This window comes from Microtus ochrogaster, unplaced genomic scaffold, assembly GCF_000317375.1.
Source record: "Microtus ochrogaster isolate Prairie Vole_2 unplaced genomic scaffold, MicOch1.0 UNK52, whole genome shotgun sequence".
Classification (NCBI taxonomy): Eukaryota; Metazoa; Chordata; class Mammalia; order Rodentia; family Cricetidae; genus Microtus; species Microtus ochrogaster.
Genome location: NW_004949150.1, coordinates 1,877,477 through 1,903,764, shown reverse-complemented (window position 1 = coordinate 1,903,764; position 26,288 = coordinate 1,877,477). Strand labels below are relative to the sequence as shown.

Below are 26,288 nucleotides of genomic sequence, written 5' to 3'. Positions count from 1 at the left end.
GCTTTTTTTTTCTAGAAATTAAGAAACATACATAAACAGATAAGGTTGTTACTGACAGTAATTTTAAAAATATATTTAATTATGTGCTTTATATCTGGGCTGTACATTTTCCTCCCTCCTCTTCTCCCAGTCCCTCCTGCCCCTCTGTTCCCATCCCCCCATCCATTGCTCCTGCATCTTTGTTTAGGAAAGGGCGGATCTCCCCCCCCCCCTCAACAAAACAGGGCATATCAAGTTGCAGTAAGACTAAGCACCTCCCCATGTATTACGGCGGGGCGAGGTGACCCAGTATGAGGGGTAGGGTCCCCAAAGCAAGGCTCCCTTCCTAATGACTGCCTCCCATCTGCCTACAACCTGTCACAAGGGACTTCTTTGGTGCATATGTGTGGACACTTCAGACATTTGGTTGGAGTGTCAGTATGACAGTTCTGCTGATGCTTTTCCTGAGGAAACCATATTTCCTATCCTGAGTTTTAAATATTTCCCCTTCTTGTTCATTTGAGAACTTCATAAGCCACGTGCTGAGTCTCACATGTGCGGTGACGTTTATGTCTCTGCTCTTTAAAGCCCGTGGCTTTAGAGTGACCACGAAGGGACAGGAAAACTGGAAGTTCTGTAAGTACAACTCAGGAGATGAGAGGCTGGCTCTTCTCAGTCCTGCCCTCTGCCCTTCACGTGAACCACCGGGCTGTTCATTTGTCATCTGAAGTTAGCCTGCCTCTCACTGGTGCCGGCCTCGGCTTTGTTCAGCACAACTTGCTTTCTGAGAGGACAGAGTTGTGCAGAATGGTAGATCTGTGCCCTCTAGAAAAGGAACGTTCCCATGAAACAGGGACACTTGGTGGCAGAGTCAGTGAAAAATTATACCAATTACATCAAGCAAAATGCCACACATCAAGAAGAATATTTTAATTCTCTCTAGTCCAGACTATTCATGACATTTTTTTGTGTAAGATTCAATACAGGTCTGTAAAAGTAAGGCATGGAATCAGCTCTGCCTGTTAGGTTCAAGAGAGTCTGCGCAGAGAAAAAAAAAATAGAAAAAAAAATTAGGAGCTGAGCACAGAGGTGTAGCTTATATCCTTTTATATTTTTCTTCTGTTTGGGTTAGTTGTTCAAGGAAAAAGAGAGCGACTAATTTTTCCCGGAGCATTTACCATTTTCCATTGCTCACTGTGCCATCCTGCTTCAGAAACAAGCCGAATCATTTTCTCTTCCAGGGCAACCTTTCCTTCCAGTTCTGTCGGAGGTGGTCCAGGCCTCATAGTTGGTTTCCCCATAGACTGCCACAAGATGGCGACAGCGTCACGGTGGAGACCGGCCAGCTGCTCCTGCTGGATGCGAACACAAGCCTCCTGAATTCGTTGCACCTTAAAGGTCTGTGGAGTTTGAACAGCCTGTGGTCACTCGGAGGGAGTGGGAAGGGAGGGGGAAGGTTTTGGAGAAGTTTCAGCGTTTGATTGACAGTTTATTTTGAAACCAGATTGAAACGTCTTTTAAAATGAAAAGTAAGAAATGGTCGGAGGAGTTCAAAGCTAAAGGCCGTTCTTTTCCGCTCTTTTAAAGCTCGGAGCTTAATTATTTTATTTTTTTCAAAAACAAGAGAGTTAATAGTGTTCTCCAGGAGCAGCTGCCTTGCCCCAGCCCTTTGTAGTCATGCTTATCCAGGGCAAACCCCACAATATAGCAAAATGCCTTGAAATTGGTTAATGCTGCTGCCTTTGAAATCGTCTGCCAAGAAAGCAATGTCTTCCTGCGTTTACCCTGTTGTGGTTTTGTCTTCTTGGTCCCATGGAAAGTCATATAAATAGGCTTCCTTAGTGCAAAACCATCCACATAGCTCTAGGGTAGAGGAAGTTGGAGGAGCCTGAGAACTCAAATTTCAGCTCATCTACCATGTGGCTAAGTCAGTCACTTCACCTCTTTGTGCATTTATTTTTGTATCTGTGACATGATAATAAATCATACTTCCTACTTCATGGGCTGATAATAAGAAATAGTTATGAAAGTGCCTTTGCTCATTGTCAGATGGAAACTGTGTGGGAGAAAGGCTTAGTTATGGACGCCTCTAAAACTTGACACCAGTAGCTACTATAGATGCCGTAAACAACACTTGTTTGCACTCTTGTTACAGTAAGAACGTATCTACACACCCAAACATTTGGAAGAGGATTAGCTAAAGTACTTTTGATATCTCGTCCTTCCTTCCTTCCTTCCTTCCTTCCTTCCTTCCTTCCTTCCTTCCTTCCTTCCTTCCTTTTTTTCAAGACAGGGTTTCTCTGTAGTCTTGGTTCCTGTCCTGGAACCAGCTCTTGTAGACCAGGCTGGTCTCAAACTCACAGAGATCTTCCTGCTTCTGCCTCCTGAGTGTTGGGATTAAAGTCATGTACCACCACAATCTGGCTATAATACCTGTTTCTTGTAGACTGAATCAAAATTTTCTGGCCAGTTATTGTGACATTCTTTATTCTGGAAGCTGTTTTTATTTTTCCTTTGTTCCCAGGCGAGAAGTTTTCTGTCCCGTCATTGAATTAGTGCCCTTTAAGAGGTAGAATGTCTGTCATATTAAGTTTTTGCCTGTTTTGTGCTTGCCTGCCTTCTTTCTTTCTTTCTTTCTTTCTTTCTTTCTTTCTTTCTTTCTTTCTTATATATATACATGTATGAATGTAGTATGTATGCATGCATGTATGTAGATCAGTGGCTATTGGGTTATGTATGCATGTATGTATGTGACTTAGTGACTATGGGGAATATTATGTATGTGACCTAGTGGCTATGGTGTGAGTGTGTGTGTGTGTAATTAAGTGTAGGTATGTAGCTTTGTGGCTATGGAAGTATTATGTGTGTATATATGTAATGTGGTTTAATGTATTGTGTGTATATATGTGGCTTAGTGGCTATAGGGATATGTATGTGTGTGTGTATGTAAATGACTTAGTAGTTAAGGAATGTCAATAAATCAGTATAACCTGAAGACTGGCAATGACAAAGTAAAATTAGAGACTTAGAACTGCGTCTCAAAAGGTTTCCTTGCTAAGCTTTAAGTGGGCACCATTCCCACAGAATCTGAATTATGCCTGAGGATGGGGTACCCTGCAGCTTCTCAAGGGCCTTGGCCTTTTGTTGACACAACCATGTGAAAGAACCTCTCCTACTCATCTTGGATTTATAAGTCTGGTCTTTGGATATATGCTTATTTCTTAGGAATGTTTAACCAAGAAATAGTGTTGAAAAGACGAGATATGAAGAAAGAGGCAGCAGATGGGCATCAAAGGGCAGGAGAAAGGAAGGACCCTGTGCAGCAAGTTTACAGCTTTTCTCTATGAGTTCAGAGATGCAAGCAACTCACCCACTTCCCCCTCACTGATGGTTTCCTATGATCATTTTAGATTAGACAATATTTCACTCTTGAGTTGTGTAGAATCAATGAGCGACATTTGGGTGAACACTCTCATTCTGGGGAATGGAAGAAGAGGAAATCAGCCTTTGGACACTTAGCTTACAAGAGTTCTTTGCAGGGAAGGGAGTTGCCTCCAGAGAAGCTGAGATTTTTATCATAGAGACACAAATTGTAGATCTAGAAATAAGGAAAACAATAAAAAGACAAAGACCAAATTTTGCTCAATAGATAATTTTTGAATGCTTATTAAGTGGCCTAGGAATTCTCTCAGATGCCCGAAAAAGTGAAGAAAACCATTAATGGCAGCAATATTACTGAAAGGAAATGGCAAGGGGAGTAAATACGACAGATTGAAGTTTCTAGTTCTAGCTAAAGCACTTGATGGACACAAGCAGAGATGTGCAGTGAGTAGTTATTAGATATGACCCGTGGAGAGGATTCAGAACATGCCAGTTTTTTAGTGTGTTAAGCAATACAAGTCAGTAAAATATTCGCTGTGCAGGAAATAAGAACCCAGGTTCCGTTCCAGAACTCACATGAAAACGTCAGGTGTACTGACATGCACTTGTAAGCCCAGTGCCAGGGAGACACACACAGGGAGATCCCTGGGGCTCACTGGTCAGCCAGTATAGCCTAATTGGTGAGCTCCAGGGCAAGAGTCACCCGATCTCAAATGAAGCTACATAGCATTTCTGAGAACAGCAACCAAGGTTGACCTCTACATGGACATGCCCATACATTCTCATACATGTACGTCCACATGTTTAAAAGAGAGCATGTCATTTATTCCAGACTTGTGTTTGGATCGCATGGAGAATCAAAGTGGGAGGGACGTCCCTACCTTACTTACTGAAATTGCACGTTTCTCGTAGTGAACCTAATGATAGACTTTATGCTTTGTTTTACCATAACCACCAGTGATTCCTGCTGTCTCAAGCCTCACTCGGTGTTCGTACATCTCCACTTACATCAGTGTCATTTTATTCCTGATCACTGTAATTTTAGGTCTGAATTGCTAAACATTGCCACTAAGTTTTCCCCAGTGCTTCTAGCTTTGTGTGTGTGTTTCTTTTTAGCAGAATCCCAATTTGTAACAGGAAGATGCTAAATTGTTGTGTGTTCGAGCTTCCTTTGGAGCTGGGCACAGTCTTGTGCTAACACCTGGTCTAAGAAGAAATTTACATGTATAAGAAGTTTCTTAAAGTAGAGCTGATGCAGTAGTACATGTCTGTACTTCATTTCTTCCTCACTTCCTGTTATGTAAATATGACAGCTCAATCTGCCACTGTATAAGATCATTAGGTGATTTGGTAAGGATGGGGAAGAAGGAACGTGAAATGAGCTCAGGACCTTGATGACGCTGGAGTTGCTGTGGAAGTATTGAACTGGCCACTTTAAAGAAATTGTAATATATTATTCATTCTTTCCTATTTGCTTGCAATGCGTTTTCATCATTCTTATCCCCAACTCCTTGTTTTAACTCCTTCCAGATCTACTCTCTTAACCATAACCCCTCCCAACTTTCTATTTTAATAAGCCTCTGAGTCTAAGCAGATAGCCCATCTGTACGTGGGTGTGGGACCATCCACTGGAGCATGGTTGGCCTGCCTGTGGCTATAACCCTGAGGAAAACGGACAGTCCTCCCCCAGTAGCTAACAGCTTTCTCTAGCTCCTGAGCTGGGGCTGGGAGCTCATGAGCTTCTTCCCACTCTATGCATAAGTAAGTTCCTTTTTGAAATCACCTGTTTGAATAGAAAATAAGATTCCTTATACTGAAGTCATTGCAATTTGCCTTGAGTTCTGTATGCTAAGGTGTGCCCTATCAGTGTTAGCTCATGCCTACTAAACTATCACACCCCCTTGCTGCTTCTCTCTTCAGAACCTCTAATGACTTTACATCTCACCAAGACTGAAACCCAAGGTCCTTCTTTAACTCTGGATTTATTCTTTGATCTTGTCATCCTTACTCACCACAGCTAAGCACTTCTGTGAAACTATCTGACCTTAGACCTTGGCCCTTGATGTCCTTTGTGTGCAATATTTGTTCTCTAGGTTCATGTAGCTTGCTCATTGTGTTTATATGCTCTCTGAGATAATATCAGTGTGTCAGAAAGGGCTTACAGAACACCTTTCCCAAAATTGCAACTACCCCTCTGTATTTGGAGACTGCAATTTCATTTTCTGGCTACTCAGACCTGAATTATCACACAAAAACTGTATTAATTACATGTTTGGCTAGTGGCTCGGGCATAGTTCTAGCTAGGTCTTATATCTTAAATTAACCCATTTCTATTAATCTGTGTATTGTCATGAGGATGTGGCTTACTGGTAAAGTTCTGGCATCATTCTCTTTCGGCAGCTACACGGTGTCTGCCTGGCCCAACCTTCTTTCTCCCTGCATTCAGTTTAGTTTTCTGCCTTCCTATATTGTGCCCTGCAATATGCCAAAGTGGCTTCTTTATTAACCAAAGGTAATAAAACATATTCACAGCAGATAGAAGAAAATCCCACATCACTCTTCTTATTATTCTTTGCGTTGGTTTGGTTTTCCTTCTTCATAATTTTATTACCACAAGTCATATTTTAAACTTAGTCATTGCTACAAAGTATGTCTCTTCTCATAGAATAATCCCCAAATCAAAAAAAATCATGAATTTGTTGGCTGTTGTCTAGTCAGAATATAGAACAGTGTGGAACAAATGATGGAGATTAAAAGCTGCAAGGTGATTGTCACATGAATGAGCAAGCAAATAGTCTATGGTTCAAGGTCTGGGTGAAATCTATTCCATATATGAAAATAATTCCTGATTTCTTGAATATTATCTTTCCCAATTAATTTGTTTTCAGTCTCTTTAATTGTTTCAGTGATACATATCTCTCCTTTTAATCATTCTTAAATTGTTTGAAATAAGCTGGATTCTTGTGATCACGATAAAGACATCCAGATATATCTACTTTTGTTTTATTCTGGAGTGCAAATACATTCACCTGTTGAGCTGTTTTGTTGTCTCTCCTCAGCATTATTTTATTCTACGTAGAAGAAGATACAAAACTTTAATTTGTGAGCCATCTCTACTTCTACTTCTTCTATTCTCCTTCTCCTGTTTTTGTATTTTTGAAGCAGAGTCCCTAACCAAAGCTGGGTTTTAAATCCTTATCGCTGAAGAGGACTTTGAACTTATGCTCCTTCTGCATCTAATTCCTATTGCTGAGATTATAGGTTGACAACACAATGACGTGCTGGGATGGAACTCTGAGCTTCATACATGCCCACCCAGTACTATCAGCTGCACCTAATGCCCAACCCCCCCATTTTTTCTTTTAGTTATTAGGGATACTGTTAAACACAAAAGAGAATTAATCACTTATTACTAATGAGATGGGGGTGGAAAATAGGCATCTTGCCTTCATTTCATTAATTATACTTTTTGTGCTTTTATGTGAAGATGCCCAATAGCTAAAGGCATTTCTGAATTAAAACTTATCATTTTTATTCCAAGTAATTATGAGGAGCAATAAAAACAAAGAAGGAAAGTTCTCCTATTTCAAAGAATTATGCATCCCAGTCAAGGATCTTCTGCAGTTGAGGAAACATTTATATTTCTCGAATGAGGTAATGAATCTCTTTCTCATCTGGTGGTCAAGCAGCTTGATATTAACTGGCTGAGAGATAATAATTAAGAGTTAATTAAGGGAGGACAGAGCATCCTCATAATGTAGAGCCTTTATAATTTAGGTGTCTCTCTCTCTCATACATGCACAAAAATTATGATAAATGCAAGCTGGTGGATACATTAATTTCAATATCTAGTGTGTGTATGTATATATAAATATGCACATGTATATAAGTGTGCACATGTAAATATGTAATTAAAACATCATGTTTTATACTAAAAATACATATAAAAATGACATTTTGTACTTTCTTATTTCTCGCAATGCCATTTCTTTAAAACCTTTTTACCAGAAGCTTGCTTCCAATTTCCATTGCTGCTTAGTAATACATTGCTTTCCCTTAATGCGATTTTCTATTTCTTGGTCTACTGGTGTATACCACGACAGTTAAATGCTTGGCAGACTTTCAAGCCAGAAAGAGCCGAGTTAGATCTAGGCCTCAGCATCTACCATCTCTGTGACCTTGGCTAAACTGAGCCCCTATGAGCCCCAGGGTTCTCCTTCCTGGGGCAGTACCAGATTGTAATGACTTCAGAAGTCACAGCAAGAGCAAGAGCAAGCTCTTGGGATGGTTACGAGGCAGTATTACTATGCACTCCTCAGTCACAGGGATGTTTTGAGTTAAATGAGGAAATATTTTTAAAGCCATTAGTTTTTGACAGAGCCTGGTCCAGAATAAGAACTCAATTAACATCCGTTGTTCCTTTTGGACTAAGAGCGATAACAGAGGAGATGGCTGAGAATCAGACCGAAGTTAAAATTTGATTTACAGATAGCAGCTGCTTCTATATATAAAGCAAACTGGATTATATGAAAGAATTAGCTGGATAATAAAGGCCTTGGATTGCTTTTGCCCCTGTTATCTTCAGGATGCACACTGAAGTGTTTTTCTTTCCTTTGCAAGGGAAGAAGGGACAGGAGGTGGAAACAGCAGAATCCTCATCTGCCTGCCTCCCTTCTCCTAGCTGCTCGAGAACATAAAGCTTTTTTGGTGCAACTTGGAATGTGGGCTCATTTCCTTTAAAGTTGTTTTTAGTTCAGTTTTAAGGAGACTCAGATCTTTTGGATCTATTATAATCAGGACTTGTGTAGTATAAACATGATTCTGTTTTTTTTTTTTGAGACAAAACATCATTTATTTTAAACAATGCAATATTTTATTTATAATTTGAGAATTTCATACATACCCATAACACATTTTGATTATATTCACATTCTCTACTCGCCACAGTTGCTTCCAGATCCATCTTCTGCTCCATTCCCTCTCCCCACATCATTCCCATTTTGAAAAATAACGGAGTCCAATTAGTGTAACCCGTGTGAGGTGGAGCCAATGGAGCATGGCTGATTCCTAAGAAAATGAGTTTTCTTCTCCTAGTGACCATCAATTGGCAGTAGCTCCTCAGCTGGGGTGGAGGCTTGGGGGCCTCCCTGTCCCATGCTGGAATTCTGACTGGCTTGTTTTGTGCAGATCTTGTCCTCGTCACCACAGCTGCTGACAGTTTATGAGTGCAGTGCCATTTCTCAACTCACCGTTGAACCCGTTGTCAAATTTCTTCATCTTTGGAAAGGTTCTGGGGATTTTAGGGTACACCATTAGGAGCTGAACCCAGCTTGCCATTTTTTTCCCTCATGTGTCGGCTTTTGCTAGTACCTGAGACACAATATAAATAGAGAAATAATTTTGTAGCACGGTGTGATATGTTTGTCTATTGTGCTAAGGGGGACATGACAGAGCAGAAAAACTCATACGGGGGACATGAGGCAGAGGATGGAGAAGAGGCCAGGGCATGATTGTCTCTAATATATTCCTCTTCTGACCTAAGGCCCCCCACAAGGTCCTGCTTTCTGTGTCTCACCACCTCCCAGGGATATAATCTGTCAAGGGATCAATCCATTGATTAGGTCAGAGTCCTCAGGGTTTAGTTGTCTTGGCAATGTCTTCATAAGCACACCCTGAGCTCTCTGCTTTCCTAACTTCAATTAAGTTCATAGTCAAGACTAAGCATCTCTCCAGGGAACTGTATACGTTGTTGCTTCTTATTGACACTGACCTAGCCTGGGATTCTGATGGGGCTTCAGGTCTACTTAGCAATAGAGGGATCAGGAAATACTTTAAAGAGGGCTCCCCTGATATGCCACTTGTTGCCTTTCTTGTTAGCAGTTGCTTGACAGATTTCTCTATGCTTGCAGTATTTATAGACACCAGCTTTGCTTAAAAGGAAGTGAAGGGGAGAGGCAGGAAGGAGAGCAGAGAAAAATGTAGAGCTCAATAAAAATCAATTTAAAAAAGAAAAAAAAAACAAAGAAATAGTGAAGTTCCAGGTGCCCTGGTACACACCTTTAATCCCTGGATTGTGGAGGCAGAGGCAGAGACAGAGAGGCCGGAAGATTTCTGTGAGTTTGATGTCAGCCAGAATGACAGAGTGGAACTGTATCAAAACAGCTTAAAAGGTCCTAAATTACATTATTAGAAATGTATTCCTGTGTAAATGCTATATCTAATATTCATCACAAAATTCTATATTCAATAAAGTGATAAATTTAAATGTGCTGAACAGTCTAAAATAATAAAACTATTAGTTTTTCTGTACCTACCCCCTCCAAAAATAAAAAAAAGTGGATCTGATGACAGGCTGGAGTTTTGCTCCTAGTGAAATATTCCGTATTAAGGTTTCTTTTTGGAATAGGATGCTTGGTCAACATGTGATCTGAAGCTGCCAACATTTGTTTCAAATTAGTAAACTTAAAATAATTTAGCTTTAAATTGCCTGTGAAGGAGACTGAATTACTTCCTTTGTTGGTCAAAATATGGCCACTTGTCTTGGGGTTTCTATGCTGTGAAGAAACGCCATGACCATGGTAACTCTAAAATAGGAAAATATTTAATTGAGGTGGCAACTTATACTTTCAGAGCTTCAGTCCATTATCTTCATGGTGAGACAAGGCGGTGTGCAGGTAGATAGGTTGTATGTAGCCGAGTGTTCTACATCTTAGGAAACAGAGAGTGGACTGTCATGGTGGGTAGTATGGATGTACATGAGAATACAGGAGACCCCAATGCCCACCTGCACAGCATCTACTCCAACAAAGCTACATCTCCTAAAGTGCCATTGCCTTCGGGGGACATTTTCTTTCAAACCACCGGACCACTCTTCAGACAGAAGATGGTAAAATGACTCACTAAAGTTTGGTCAGCTAGATGGACCCTGGGTCAAATCTGAGGCAGTCACAGATTTTTTGGTGGGTTTGATAAGTCTACTAGCGCCTGAATAATAGCATCTCCTTCCTATTGGCAGGGAGAGAAGTGGATTGAAGCATATGTAGCCCTGGGGATTAGGAGTAGTGGAGGACAGGGAAATTGTGCTGCCTACAATTGCCAGCAAGCATCCCATGTGGTCCAGAGCTGAAGCTTGATGAAGTCTGTACCAGAAAGTATTAGCCTGGGTAGTTTTGAAAATTACCCATACTTCCTTTTACCTTGGATGTCTTTATGTATCTTTCCCTGGTGACAGGTTGATGTAACTTACACTATGGAAAGATACTTTCTGTAAGGCTAACTGGGCTATTGACAGAATTTATATTCTACTGATAACTTGACATAATTTGTGTTTGTGTATGTGCATACTTGTTGGAATGTATGCTTATATATGTGGAAATATGTGTGTGTGTTGTGTGTGTGTGTGTGTTGTGTGTGTATGTGTAGGGTAAAGGACAACGTTGAGTGTCATTATTCAGGCTTGGTACACTCTTTTTATTGTTGTTTGATGTGGAATATTTCTTTACATTGTGTTAATATATGTTTTTATGTTTGGTTTAATAAAGAAGCCGAGAAGCTGACTGGCAAGTAGCAGAACAGAATAAGATTAGGCAGGAGAGCCAGACTAGCAGAATGCTGTGAGGAAGAAGGGAGGAGTCTGGAGTTGCTAGCCAGGTGCAGAGGGATCAGGAGATGAACATGCCATACTAATAAAGGTACCACCATGTGGCAGAGCGTAAATAAGGAATATGGGTTAATTTAAAATGTAAGAGCTAGTTACTAATAAGCCTTAGCTATCATCCAAGCATTTGTAACTAAAATAAGCCTTAATGTGTTTATTTGGGAGCTGCTGGTAGGTCAGAAACCTCTGTCTACAAATGTTTTGCTTTGAGATAGGGTCTCTAACAAGATTGGAGCTCACAAAAGGGCTAGACTGACTCATTAGTAACTCTTAAAGATTTGCCTGTTTCTGCTTCTCACTATGGTCAGTTTTATTGTTTTATTTTATTTTAATGTGGATTCTTGGGATTGAGTTCAGATACTCTTACTTGTTAGGCAAGCATTTTACCACTTAAGGTTTATCCAGCCCTTTACTTTCTCTACCACACTTTGTGTGTGTGTGTGTGTGTGTATGTGTGTGTGTGTGTGTGTGTGTGTGTGCATACACTATAGCATGCACACGGGTATGAGAGAACAACCTCAGGTGTTGATCCTAGGCTTCTACCTTGTTTGAAACAGAGTCCCTCATGGTTTGATGCTGCATAGGCCAAGCTACCTGGTCCACTAGGTTCTAGAGATTCTCTTGTCTCCATCTTTTATTTTACCATAAGAATACTGTGTTGCCAGACCTAGAAAGACAAATATAATATGTATTTACTCATAAGTGGCTTTTAGACATAAAGCAGCCCTAGAGAAACTAGATAACAAAGAGTACCCTAAGAGAGACAAACACGGAGATATAAAAGAAGGTGAAAAAGACAAAATCTCCTAAGTAAATTGGGAGCATGGAGGTCATAGGAGAGAATAGAAAGGGAGAGGGGAAGAATGGAGGGAAGTGGAGAAAAATGTATAGCTCAATAAAAACACACAAGAAAAGAAAAAAAAGGAATAGTCGTTGCAGATGGGTACTGCCACGTCTGACTTTATGTGGGTTCTGGGAGTCTGACCTCAGTTACTCATGCTTATACAGTGATTATTTTACTGATCAAAGCCCCAATTATTTATAAATATAACATCAATTTTTTATTTTTTTTTGACCATTGTGGAAGAGTATGCAGTTCTAGGCTATAGGCTAAGGTGAGCAGGAGCCAGAATTGGTGATGTTTATCCTGACTGAAAGTACCCATGGGCTTCTGGGAAAGTAGATGCCCAGATAATTGCTGAGTGAATGAATGAACTAATAACTGAGTTTCTTAAGTGAGAAGACAGGTTAATGTTGGTTGTGAGCTTTCTATAGCTGGCATCCTTCCTGGTACCCTCACATGTTACTGGATTCACCCAGACAGTGACCAATTTCATTTTCTATTTGTGTATCAGGACATCAGAGACAAAAGCTTTTTTATGTGAGGGACACTTGCCTCTGAAGCCTGTTATTTTTTTTTTTTTGATCTGACAATGGCTTACATTATTTACTTCCAGAGAACCGTCCCAGACACACTTGATTAGCCATAAATGAAAGATAATCCGTTGCTGTGAGAAAGGACATGCTTTCAAAAGATAGGCAGACAGACAGATAGATAGATGCTTAACAATTTACAGTTTATGTCTTGACAACTTAGATACTGTAATATGAAAAATGCTACCGAAAAGGTCCAGTCCATTCCTACAACAACATATTCAGTAATGAAAGATAAATGTCTTGAACTTTCTTACTTAAACCCCTCACTGGCTTTCCATTAGCCCTTAATTTCCAATCCAAACCTAATATGGCTTACAGGGTCCTTCAGGACTTGGCCTCTCCTTACCTCTCTGTCTCATTTGTTGATTAATGATCCTTAGACCCTATTCATCCTAACAAGAAAGGGAGCTAAAAGTTTGGACTTCTTATGTAACTAAGATTCTTGGGCTATGAGAACTATGAGACCAAACATTCTTTATTATTGTTGTTTCTTACGCCCTGTGCAATATTCACAGGGCCAGATAAAGGTGGACATTCCAGCCCAAGGAAACTAACGGCATCCTCAAAATTGCTATACAGAATAACTTTGCCTTGATTTCTAATAGAGCAATGTTATAACCAAATCAGAGAATTGTATCTGGAAGTCATTTAAAGACTAGAATTGCTCAGTCGTGTGGGCAGAATTTCAGGGAAAAGATGGAGTTTTATTTTTGTGTTTGTTTCCTTTTGCAGTTGCTTCCTTTGTGTGTGACTTTAGGAACCCATGCAGTAACTGAGTGAGGGATATGGTGGTCTTCTGTAGCCCTAAAGGGAGTCAGTTTAGTTAAATAATTGGTAACCATACCTGGGATGACAGGGATTTATTTATATTAATGTTTCAGTTCTTTTAAATATTTACATGTAGTTCCAAAAATATGTTTAAACTTATAATTAGTGTAGAATTGATTCAGAAAGAACAAGTAAAAGTCTAAGTGAATTATAACATTTACGTCCCTGTTCATTTATCTGAAAAACAGGTCAGTTCACTACATCAAGTTATTGTCATTACCTGGAACAGTTCAACTCCACAAAAAAAGCAATTGAAAAAGATACAGAGACCATATGTTTTTACATATTTACTTCCATACCTTGGAGAAGGTCTGGGAAATAACGGGAAATATTTATTGGATGAGAAAGAGAATTCATCCGCAATTCCAAGTTTGTATTTATTTCTCTGCCTGTTTTAGATGGGAGCAAGTATGGCAAGATTGTGGACACCCAAAGCCATGACATAACTTACCTGTAATAATAAGGGACACCTACAGTTCTCAGCATCTGGTACTCAGTCATAGCATCTAAGTGTAGAGTCACCATCACTCCCAACACATCTATGTTTTAAGATATTCATTCAGGTCACACTGATACATGATCAAGTTTGAGAGAGAGCCTAAACCCATAAAGGTAACCCATCAAGATGTCAGCAACGAAAGGCAATTAACAGTATCATTGCTCTTTTCTCAGTAAGACTTGTAAGAAGAGCAGGGGAAACTGCACTGGGCACACTGAATGGGCTTCTCCTGAGTGTAGCATTTTAGGTTGGTTGCAGTTCTTTATCCCGTTGGGAACATCTAAACTGCTGAAGATTATTTCTTCCAGCTGCTATTGTTTGTGACTGGGAGTCAATGGTTTTATTTCAGATACGTTTTCCCCTTCTGCGCTGCCCATATCACTGCAACACAAGGCTAATTCAAGAATTGGTATGTGGTATCCATTCCTGGGAGGTGTATAATTCTCTTCTGGCATCCCGAGAACCATTTTTGCAAACACTTTCAGTTCATATTTTCTTTTTTTAATCAGGCAGAGACATTACAATTAAAATACCGTTAAAGTGATTCTGGCAAGTCTTGCAATAAGCATGTTTTTTAATTAAAGAAAGAACAGGGGCATGCATAAGCAGCATCAGCTAAAGGGGAAATTTTCAGCTGATATCTGCTTTAATTGAAAGGGAAAAGAAAAGGAGAAGAGACGCAGTAGCCTTTGCTTGCTTGCTGGTGTGTAAGTGGCTTCATCCCAGGTTGCTAAGCTTAGGTGTTCTGTGCTTGATTAATTAGTATCCAGCCAGAGAGTCCATTGTTTTTGCCCCTTATCCTTAAAGCCTGATTTATGCCTCACATTCTCCATGAATATGTGAGGACTCCGACTTCTATTTCCTGAGCTGCTAGTGGATAGGATTATGGAGCGTGGACTGAGCTCTTGGGGGCTCTCGTTTGCCAGCCAAATTGATTTTCCGCCTCTCTGGCCGGGGACAAGCCCACCTCGAAGGCTTCCCAGGCTCTGCTCCAGTGGATCAGGCACGAGTCTAATCTGGATCTTGCCAACAAAGGAAACCGTGTGGCGTGCACCCCATCACGATGCACGCTTCGGGCTGTGGCCTCCTTGCCTAATGCTGCTCTCTCCTGCTCTTCCTCACCTCCTCGTAGCTTCCATTCTGAAAGCAGCACGGTACAGCGAGTATAGTGTCATAGCCCACAACGTCCCACATCGCAGCTAGCTCCCCCTTATCAAGGCATAGTAGTATCTGCGCACCCTAAATGCGCAGTCCCCTGTCATTCTCTAGAAGTGCTAATCACAGACGCCCCTGACTATCCATTTGACAAGTCAACAGTTGAAACGTTGTGATATATAGGCTGCTAAATTATTTACAAAAAATATTCTGAATGAAGGTTAGTCACTGTAAGTAAATAAATTGGGTAGTTTTCCTCTCCCGATTCACGTCGTTCAAGGTTTGAGAAGACAGATGATCTAGTTTGGCGACAGACGTCATCTAATTAATGGGGGACCTCGGATCCTTTTTTGAGTTTTGCATCAATCTCAGTCTCCTCTGCTTATTGACTCTTGAGTTCATTATTTATTTAGCTTCTCCCCAACACTCACCTCTTCACCAAAAACGCTATCACTGTGAGCCGTTACTCCCTTAATCCTGCTAAAATACGGCATATAACATTTCGCATCCACATTACCACCTTCACAGCTCTTAAAACATTCCCCAGAGTCCATGCCTTTGCAACCTTCTGATTACTCGAATCTATTTAAATCTTATTATTCTAGGTTTTATGTGGGTATGTGATAGACCTTCCCCCCTCTGTCCTTTTGCCCCCCCCTTCTGTTTTCAGTCTACTTAGCCTCTGTGGGAGACTTCATTTACTTCCAGAGCTTAAAGTTGTATTTATTCAACAATACTATTTCCTATGGCTCAGGTACTGCTGTAGGCACAGAGACTATGGCTGTGGATAAAGCTAGTAAAAAAATTTTCCTCTTTCTTTTATAAGGAAAGAAACAAATAAGGAAATGAATTATGTTTTTTTTATTATACTTCCTACTTCCACAGAACAAAATTCAGCCTGGTTTGAGATGGGCAGGAACCCATACTGAGGAAGGGTCACTAGGGGACTCTGGACACATCATGGGTAAATGCTTCAAGATGGGAGGAGGAGGCAAAATGGTCAATGCAACAGGAACACTTGGTCAAGAAGGGAGTAAAGGAGACTGAGCCAGAGAAGACTGATATAGAAGGGTCTAGAAAGCTTTGAGAGTAATGGGGATGAGTGTAGGATTTTAACATAAACGTGGATCATATGGTTTCCATTAAGAGGACAAGCTCTTCCAATATTACTTCAGGACTGAGACAAAAGTGACCTAGACTTTAGGAGTGTATATACAGGTAGTGAGAAATAGCCAGACTAGGAGGGTAATTTAAAGATGCGATGTATAAAATCTCCTGAGGGGTTGGTTTTGGGGAAAGAATGAAAGTTGAGTCTAGTGTTGTGGGACTCAGCAACCGGATAGGATTAACTAGATTTCTGAGGTAAGGGGAGTTTGGGTTTTGAATTGTTGAGTTTAAAAGGTAATTGGACATTCAAGTAGAGATATTGAAAATAAAGATGGGTATATAAATTGAGTTGAGGGCCGAGATTATTAGGCTTGGAGATCAATGTTTGGGAATTATCTATAACTAGATACATGGATTTTTTTTAAACCCTTGAGTTAAAGGGGGACAAAGAAGGTGGTGTACATACGATGCTAAGAAAAGTGGCCAGAGGGCTGGGTCTTGGGACACATGAAGTGTCTTAGGTTGGGATGACCAGAAAAATCAACTACCAGGGATATAGATGCCTGGGAAACAGGAGGAAGCCTAGTGTAATGGCGCTTTAAAGCCAGCACCTGGGAGGCAGAGGCAGGTGGATCGCTGTGAGTTCAAGGCCAGCCTTGTCTACACAGTGAGTTCCTGGACAGCCAAGATTGCATTATGAGAAGGAAAGGAAGAAGGAAGGAGGAGGAAAACCAGGGCCAGGCAGTACGGGGCAGGTGAGGAGAAGGAGTTCCAGGACATAGTAAATTACAAGGTAATCAAAGATGGAGACCGATATGAATGAAGTTTGTGACCTTGACAGCAACAGTATGGTAGAGCAGCGAGGCAAAGGTCCAGCTGGAGGTGGGGATTATACAAGAGAGAGGAATGGAAGAATTGAAGATAAGGAAAGTCAGCTCTTTCAAAGACTATTGGTTTTAGTAAAAATAGGTTAAAATTTTTTTCTTGTAAGGAAGTCATCTTTAAAGCTGTGTATCTGTTTTCCTTATAAAACAAAGCAAATGATTTTGTGGTCATTACAGATGATGATTGATTATACAGTTAGCCAAAAGTTTGTTTTAGTGTTCGTATTTTTTTTTTCTTCAAACATCAGCTAGCTGCTAAAAGTCTCTTTTACTTCCCCTTCAAAGAAATAAGAGAGGTTTGATGGAAATGAGTGGTTACATGTAAAAGATGTGTTCGTTTATGTATTTAGAGGGGAAGCGACTGTAATGATGGTTGATTGATTTTTATAAAATTACCCAAGACCACTTGTGAAGATACAGTCCGCTTTCATTCAAGTCATAACAAGCAATTTTAGGGTCATACCAAAAGGCTGATTTCAGCCCTGCTCTTTATTTTAGCTCTAAGAAATGGGGACAGACTCTAAAGTAGAGACATAACATCCTCCTACTGCCCTCCCGTGTTCAAGTCGGCTTCCCGTGAAGCAGCCCGTTCTAGATTGATTGCAAGTTGATTCTGTGAGGATGGAAATTCTGTGGCTTTTGCACAGGCTTAGAGAAAGTATCAACCTTAGGTTCTTTCCACAGGAAGGCTTTCTCTTTGGGTGCCACAGAATTATCTTATATACAAAAAACTGAATTTTTTCGTAAACTTCCTCCACTGCGTATCTTTCTGTTCGCTGCTACTGTTGAAGCAAGGGGATGCTTTTTAGCAGTGTTTATGATGTTGTGTTCATTATTTCATTTAGTCTTAGCTCTTTCAACACAAAGCAGTTCTTTCTTTGGACCAAACTCTTCTCCCTTCATTAGCATCCTTATTAGGTCCTGTCAGTAAATGATGTTTACCGATGTTTCAAATTCTCTACCAATTTGTTTCAATGTGTTTAAAACTGTGCTTAATCTTATAACGGGCAGAGCCCGGCTTATGTATTTAGCCACTAATCCTTGTAATCTGTTAGATATCCCTTTTGGAAAGAGGGGAGGATATCTCCATTAACAAAATAAAAATAAACCGCGTAGAAACAGGCTACAGGCAAACTTACTTAGGTTAACATGTTTTCACTTAAATACAGCTCTGAGAACAACTTCACTTAATTAAAATGTTGCCAGGAAATATTTGTGGAAAGAGGTAAAATACCGGAGTTGTTTTCTAGTAGCCCTGGGTTCTAATTCTGAGCTTTTACTTCTCTTAGTTAAAAGAAAAGCAAGCTTCTCTAAGCCGATTCTACTATGTGAAACACAGAAAGGGGTGGTTATTTCACGAGCTAATTTTCAAAGGTTATTTCAAATAAACTGCCCAATGAGTTTGGCCTATAGTAAGTATTTAATAAATATCTGCTACTTCTTTTTTTTTAATTCTTTGCTTTTGGAGTAAGTAAGTTGTGCTAGAACATATTTTCATTATAATATACATGGGAAAAATAATAAAACCTGATTCTAAATGTAATCAAAGCCTAAAACGATTTCTACAGTCTTATTTGAAGGTTGATTCTAAATGAACTATACCACAGTTAATCTCAGAAAAACCTGGCTTCTTGTCTTCATTACTATCAAATGAACATATATACACATTCTTAAAAGATGATTAAAAATTTGTTCTCTATAGGAGTCTCCTGGCTTCACCTAGTTTTTGACTGTGGGTTTTTGCATCTGCTCCTATTAAGTGCTGCACGCTGCCTCTCTGATGACATTTGATCATCTATGAGTATGACAGAATATCATTAGGAATCATTTCATTGGCTTTTTTTTTTGCCAGTTGCATTTGGCTCTTTCCTGGGTGTGGGCTGACCAGCTTCTGGTTCTTGGCCATCATGAAATGTCAGGTGTGTGGGTCTCAAGTTGGAGCAGTCATTAGCTGGCCAGTCACTCCCTCTGGCCACTTGCACTGGCCTCTTCCACAAATCCTGCTTCCTCATTACTCCAACCTATTTTGCAGGCAGGACACATGATAGGTCGAGTGTTTTGGCTGTGTTGATGATGCAGTCTCACATCTGGGAGCCTTGTCTGGTTCTATAGGATGTCCAGTTTCAGCTCTGTATCCCCCAAACTAGGAGACTTTACTGAGGTCATTCTCATAGATTCCAGGGAGTTTCCACTGCACTAGGTTTCTACATCTCCCACCCCCAAGTTCATCCTCCCCCTCTACAATTCCAGTCATCTCTCCTAGTACTCTTTTTTTCATTCACTGTTTTACCTGGACCCCCCTGTTTCCGTTCCCATGCACCCCAGGCCAGTGAAAAATCTTTTCTATTTCCCTTTCCCAGGGGGATCCAGTCATGACCTCTTGAGCCTGCCTTGTTACTTAGCTTCTCTCTGTCTGTGGATTATGAGTAACCTTTAATTAACAGCTAATATCCACTTATGAGTGAGTACACATCATGATTGTCTTCTGGGTCTGGGTTACCTTTCTCTGGTTAACTTTTTTCTAGTTCCATTCATTTGCCTTCACAGTCATGATGTTACTGTTTTTAACAGCTGAGTACTACTCCACTGTACAAATGTGCATTTTCATTATCCGTTCTTCAGTTGAGGGACATCTAAGTTGTTCCCAGGTGATTATGAAGAAAGCAGATACAAACATAGTTGAACAAGTGTCTTTGTGGTAGGATAGCAAGTCCTTTGGGTATATGCTAGTTTGAAAGAAAATACCACCAAAGGGAATGGCGCTAATGGAAGGTGTGGTCTTGATGGAGTAGGTGTGGTCTTGTTATAGGAAGTGCGTCACTGTGAAGGTGGGCTTTGAAGTTTCATATATGCTCAATCCATGCACAGAGAGATTAAACACTTCTTGTTGCCAGCAAAGTCAAGTGTAGGGCACTCAGCTACTTCTCCAGCACCATGTCTGCCTGGATGCCATTATGTCACATAATGATGATAATGGACTAAAACTCTGAAAATGTAGGTCCACTCCAATTAAATGTTTTTTTTTTATTATAATAGTTGCTGTGTTTATGGCATCTCTTCACATCAATGAAAAGCCTAATTAAGACAATGCCCAAGAGTGGAATAGCAGCTAGGTCTTGAGGTAGAGCAAGTGCCAATTTCCTAAGGAACTGCCACATTGATTTCCTTGTGGCTGTACAAGTTTGCTCTCTTACCAGCAATGTACAAGTGTTCCTCTTGCCCCATATCCTTGCCAGCATGAGCAGTCACTTATATTTATGATCTTAGCCAGCCTGACAGGTGCAAGATGGAATCTCAAAGTAGTTTTATTTGCATTTCCCCGATGGCTAAGGATGTTGAACATGTGTCTCAGCCATTTGAGATTTCTCTATGGAGACTTCTGTTTAGGTCTGGACCTCATTTTTAATAGGATTATTTGGTTTGTTGATGTCTAGTTTCTTGAATTCATTATATAGTTTAGATATTAGCTCTCTGTCAGAGGTGGAGTTGGTGGAAATACTTTCCCATTCTGTAGTCCGCCATTTTTGTCCTATCGACAGTGTCTTTTTGCCTTTCCCCAACTTTTTAATATCATGACTTGCTGTCTATTGATTGGAACCAGAGGGGGTCAAGGACACCATGCAAATACAGCTTACAGAATCAACTAAGCAGGGTTCACGGATACTGAAGAGATAATCACAGACCCTGTATGAGTCTGAGCTAGGGTCTCTGAATGTGCATTAGGTTGGCATAACTTGGTGTTCCTGTGGGACTCCTGTGTGGGAGTGTGGGTATTGCTGATGCTTTTGCTATGCTTGGGTCTCTTTTCCTCCTTCCGTGTTGCCCCCTTCACCCTTGATAGGACGGTTTGTGTTTAACCTTATTGTAATTTGTTAAGCCATGTTCAGTTGATATCCCTGGGAGTCTCTCCTTCTCTCTCTCTATTTGAAAGCAAACAGAGGAGGAGTGGATCTAGGAGGAGGGAAGTTTGGGGTTTGGGAGGAGTGGAGGTAGTGTGGTCTAAATGTAATATATGTAAAGAATAAATCTGCCATCTATCACTGCACAAAATAATAGGCTTTCTTGAGTCAATTCCATGGATACTTCTGATGTACTTGCATCACATCCAGGCCCTCCTAAGCCCTCTTTTTATATTCCTTTCACCTTCCCACCAGACTCCGTCCTCTTTCCAAATCTGACTACATTATTATTTGGCAGATTTTAGATATGAATGGTGGAGGAAGGAGTCTTAGAGGAAACAAAAGGATATTATAATAACACATAGTCACAAGACCAAGTCATGAGATCTCATAAATGGGTCACAAATTTGGAAGCCATCCAGTTCAGTCTAGTTATAGGTGAGAATATGTACTGAGAGGAGGGATGCTTTTAAAGTAGCATATTATTTTAAAGCCACAGATCATAATGGGAGAAGATGACTGACATGACTAGATGACAAGAAAAAGACAAACACCAATAAAAAGCAGCAAAAAGTAATCAAGAAAATAAACCTGATATCCTGACAGGTCTCATCTCTTGTATGGTCTACTAATGCCAAGTGAGTATATTCTTGCTTTAAATAAGGTTGATCTACTATATTAAAATCTACTTGCTGAGGCTCCTTATGTATTTAGTTAAAATCTTTTCAATGAGAATGCAAAAACCAAGGGATGCTGTATGGTCCTTATAGTTGGGTATCAAATGTTCTAGAGTTAAAAGGATCTAGCAGGTGCATGGTTCTCCCCTCTACTTTGCAATTGAGAAAACTGAACTGTTCCTAATTAATGAAACTGCAGGCTGAGGATCAATCAGATGCATCTAACAGGACTGGAGCATGACCTTCAATATTTGCTCATCAAGGTCAGTTCTGATTCACTGACTCTTTACAGTGGGAAGTCCTGCCATGCAATTTGTGGTCCCTCAGTCAAATGTAATTAGTGAGGATATGAGTGATGTGAGTAAAACATTTTTAGTTGATGCCATTATATGAACTGCATCATAGGGTTCATTTCTTCTTTTTTGTTCACAATGGAGTTCAGATTCATTATTAACATTTCTAGTGTGATGACGATGACTGGAAAAATTAATATCATGGTTGCAATGGGTCTTTTAGAAGCTTGGTAAGCAGAGGGCTACTGTTCTTCAGCACTAGGCCCAGGGATTCCTAAAGGGGAGATTCTTTGCTTTTAAGACAGTTTTTTTTTCTGTCTTGTATGGTCTACACAGGATATAGATTGGTGTGGAATGTCTTCCTGTATGTATAAATATATTTCATCACTGTTGGTTAATAAAGAAGCTGATTTGACCATAGCCAGGCAGAGTGGAACCAGGCAGGAAATCCAAGCAAAGATACAGGGAAAAAGAAGGGGGAGTCTGAGAGTTGCCAGCAGCTACTGGAAAAGCAACATGTGAAGTAATGCCGCAGTTAAGTGACAATACACAGATTGATAGAAATGGGTTAATTTAAGAAGTAAAAGCTAGTTAGTAATAAGCCTGAGTCATCGGCCAAAAAGTTTTAATTAATATTAAGCCTCAGAGTGGATATTAAGGAACTGGAGGGTGGGAGAGAAACCTCCAATTACAATAGTTCAAGAGAGAAGTCAATACTAACAGCAGTGAGCCATTGAAAGTCAATGGTTAGGTAGTGTCGAGGCCATTTTCTAAAGTGAGTGGACATTAACAGTAGTTGGGAAATAAAGGTGGGAAGTATAAAGTAACAGACACTTGCAATGAGTGGCCATCAGTATGAACATTACTTTAATGAATTTCATCTTAATTCCCCAGAGAAACTCCCTTGAATACTTTATAAAATGATGAATTAGATGCCTAGGCCAAGTCTGTCTAAAGTATTTCTGAACAGAAGAAGTGTAGGAGTTCTTGTCCATGTAGACATCTTATGACTGTTTCTGATGGTGGCGTGTGGATTGGGATTTGGGACTGAAGACTAGAAAGTGTTATGATGATAGCCAAAAATGCTGGAGAGAAAGGTCAGAGAAATAGTCTCTGCATTTGACAGCTGGTCAAACATTTCTTGATCATTATCTCTGCATTAAGATGAAGGTGAAGAAAAATAACCACAGGCATCTTAGCTCTTTTTGTTTCTCCTTTTCTTCATTGTTAACTACCTCCAGTTGTTGTTTCTGGAAAGCAACTTAAATGCATGAATTAGTGTACTGAACTCAAGACAAAGTTTAGCTAGTGAAGAGTCTTTGTTGCGTACATCCCCTTGCCAACATCTCCCTTGTAAAAGTAGGATCTGCACTTTGAGACATTTCTAACATCTTTCTCTCTCTACATTTATTTTTTGCTCAATTTACTGTGATAATATCTAACATCTCAAATAGATATATACTATCTTTTTGGAGAAAATTGAAGTAAGTATATGTTCAAATTTGCATCAGATTGTCTAAAAAGATATACCTTTATAATTATTTACTTAACAATTATATACCAAGTTCAGTTATCTATCAGCTGCTGTTACATACTTCAAATGAACAAAATTGGTCATTGCTTCCATAAAAAGTGTATTCTGGCATAGAAAGAACAGAAAATAAAGACACAAATAGGTAATATGTCTTTCAATTGCTAAAAAAAAAAATCCCACATGGTACTTGTAAGTAAAGAAAGTGTTTACCGATGTTAGAAATCTTGTTTGAGAATGTAGAGTCAAGCGTTGTCATAGAGCACTTGCCTAGCATGTACGACGTCCAATAGCAAATGGATATCTCCAACACCAAAACAAATGAACAAACAAGTAAAAACAATATCAACAAAAACATAAAGCCTAAAGCCAGACCATAAGAGCTAGCAGGCAGGCCAATATGTTTGAAGCATGAATTAGTCATCTTTTGTTAGTATAATAAGATACTTGAGGCCTGATACTTTGTAAAGAAAATTGCTTTATTTCAGCTGACATGGCCACATAGCATTGAAAAAGCTTTTGCAAATTTTCCTTCCCTGCTTTTGCATTATTTTTTCGTAGGGATATGTTTATATCTCTTTCTATGCACACTCTCCCTTCCTCCCCCTATAAAACAACAGGATTCAATCAAGGCTCTCTAATCTCTCATTTTATCTCATCTCTTTCAAAAGTCTCCACCTCCTAACACAGAAAGAAATCAGAATCAAGGCTTTTGGAGTAGAGGAGGTGGGCAGGTGGTGGGCTCAGGAGCTGGAACTCTCTTGAGAATTTAGAAAATTTAGAACATCACCAATGGAATTAATGAGATCTAAAATGCCTCCCCCTTCCCCTTTGCTCTGCATGCCTCTCAAAGCTTCAGTCTTGACTTAACGTACGACATGACACGGAGTCTTGATTGATAGGCCACTCACCTACATCCAGTGAGGAAGAACTCTGAAATTAAGGTCTGTTGACAAAAGCAAGTATGGAGGATACTGGATAACTAGCGTCCCACAAAATGCAAGGTGTTAGCTCACCGCTTCCTTTTATTGTATTTTTTTTTTTTGCCTTTAGCTCATTTTCCTCTAGCCTTGTCTCTCATGCATTGACTTTGTCACATGCTTAATTTTATAACCAAGTTTAATCTATTGTAACCTGTAAAGTCAGTGACCTCCTCAATTTCCTTAGCCAATTCTATGTTGCTGGATATTTAGATTGTTGTACAAAATAAATTATCAAAGCTGCAGCAAATAGTAATATCTTAGGAGAACTGGCTTAAAGATAAAATGTTTTCATCCTTGGGTGTCTGGCCTACCTTATGGTGCTTCTAGAATACAGTTCACTATATATTAAGTTCAACTCCCAGAAGTATATAAACAAGAGCAATTTCATCACTGCCAAAACAGGGTGAGCCTCATTCTCCTGAAGACTGACTGCCTGCTCTTTGTTTGCCAGGTGGCAAGCTGATTTTCATGGAACCAGGACCTATTGAGCTCAGAGCCCACTCCATCCTCATTACGGATGGGGGCGAGCTCCACATCGGCTCTGAGTTCAAGCCTTTCCAAGGCAAAGCTCAGCTCAAACTCTATGGAAGTTCCCACTCTACCCCCTTCTTTCCCTATGGAGTGAAGTTCCTGGCGGTGAGGAATGGAACCCTTTCCCTGCATGGTAAGTAGTAGATAACTCACAAAAGAAGGAGAAATGGCATTGTTTCTAGCAAATATGTGGGCAAGGAACAGGGATTAAATTATTTAAAAAGCCCAGGAATTTGTTGCTGAGACAGCGGGTCAATTAATACATAACATTATTTCCTTAAATAACGTATCTAATTATTACTTTCTGTCAGACTGTGCTGTGGTTATGGTTCCAATGGACTGAATAACTTTGCATACCTTCAGATGGCTTTCTCTTTCGGAGTCATTTTCCCTGTCCCATTGAGGGTGAGCTTAGCCACAGCCATCTTCTGGTTTGATGAATATGAGCAATTAGATTGCACTTCGTGCAAAAGTAAAGGCTTTACAAGCTATTGTGATTCTTTATCCATTTGTTTCTTGTCTTCCACTTGAAAATAGCCTGTCACAGGTAGGGACAATTCTTTCAACTTGGGACCCTGCATGAGGACAACATAGGCCAGAGGTGATAACAACAGTGGTGTATGTCAGTGAAGAGTAAAATCTTTTTCAAGAATGTCACTGAGATTGACATTTGGAATGATTGTTGGACTCAGTGAAAACTGACTGACAATTATTTAGAAGAAGCTGGCATTTCTCAGCAGGTAATATCCCGACATCACAAGCCAAATATGGACAACTCCTCTTCACAATTAATTGTTCAACACATGCCGAGATCAGTTATAGTTGTATCTGAAATCCCCCTACAGATGGGAATTTCAAGTTACATGATTTCCCCAGAGAAAACAGTTTCTGTGTCAAGTTTTTCTTGCTTTCTGATCATCTCATTCCATTTTGCAAATTGACTGCTTCTTCCCTTAAGACATAAGCAATTACTAAATGTGTAGGATATTGATAACAACTGGAAAATGTAAGAATTAAATGAGTGTTTTAGCAGATAATTATATACATTTGTTGTCTGGTCTTGGTCAAATACAAAGCAATACTGTGGTCTCCAGGACTGGGAGGTGACTCAATAACGTAGTATTTGCATAACATGGGTAAGAACTACAATTTCAGCAACCCCAAACAAAACTAAAGAAAATGAAAAAACCCTAGAATGTGGACCCCAGGTAGCAGCCTGATCTGAAAAGGCCTGATGTCACCAATACCAGCACTTTTGTATTGATACAACAAAAATGGAACCTACTTGTAGTAGAAAAATTGTTTTAGATGTGGGGTGGAAACTGTACTGAGGAGCCTGATATTGTCCTCTGTCCTGGTTTTGTTACAAACTGTGTAATAATCATTGTTGATACACACACACATACACACATGCACACACACACACACACACACACACACAGACACA

General features: G+C 39.9%; 1 protein-coding gene across 1 annotated transcript in view; it reads left to right on the top strand.

Moving 5' to 3' along the window:
* Positions 1-26,288, top strand: part of Pkhd1 (PKHD1, fibrocystin/polyductin) — a 430,053-nt gene that overhangs the window by 141,885 nt on the left and 261,880 nt on the right. Inside the window, exons 35-36 of the mRNA XM_005369574.2 lie at positions 1,221-1,377; positions 24,762-24,974. Coding sequence (XP_005369631.2) covers positions 1,221-1,377; positions 24,762-24,974 — 370 coding nt within the window. The remainder of the gene's footprint in view (positions 1-1,220; positions 1,378-24,761; positions 24,975-26,288) is intronic.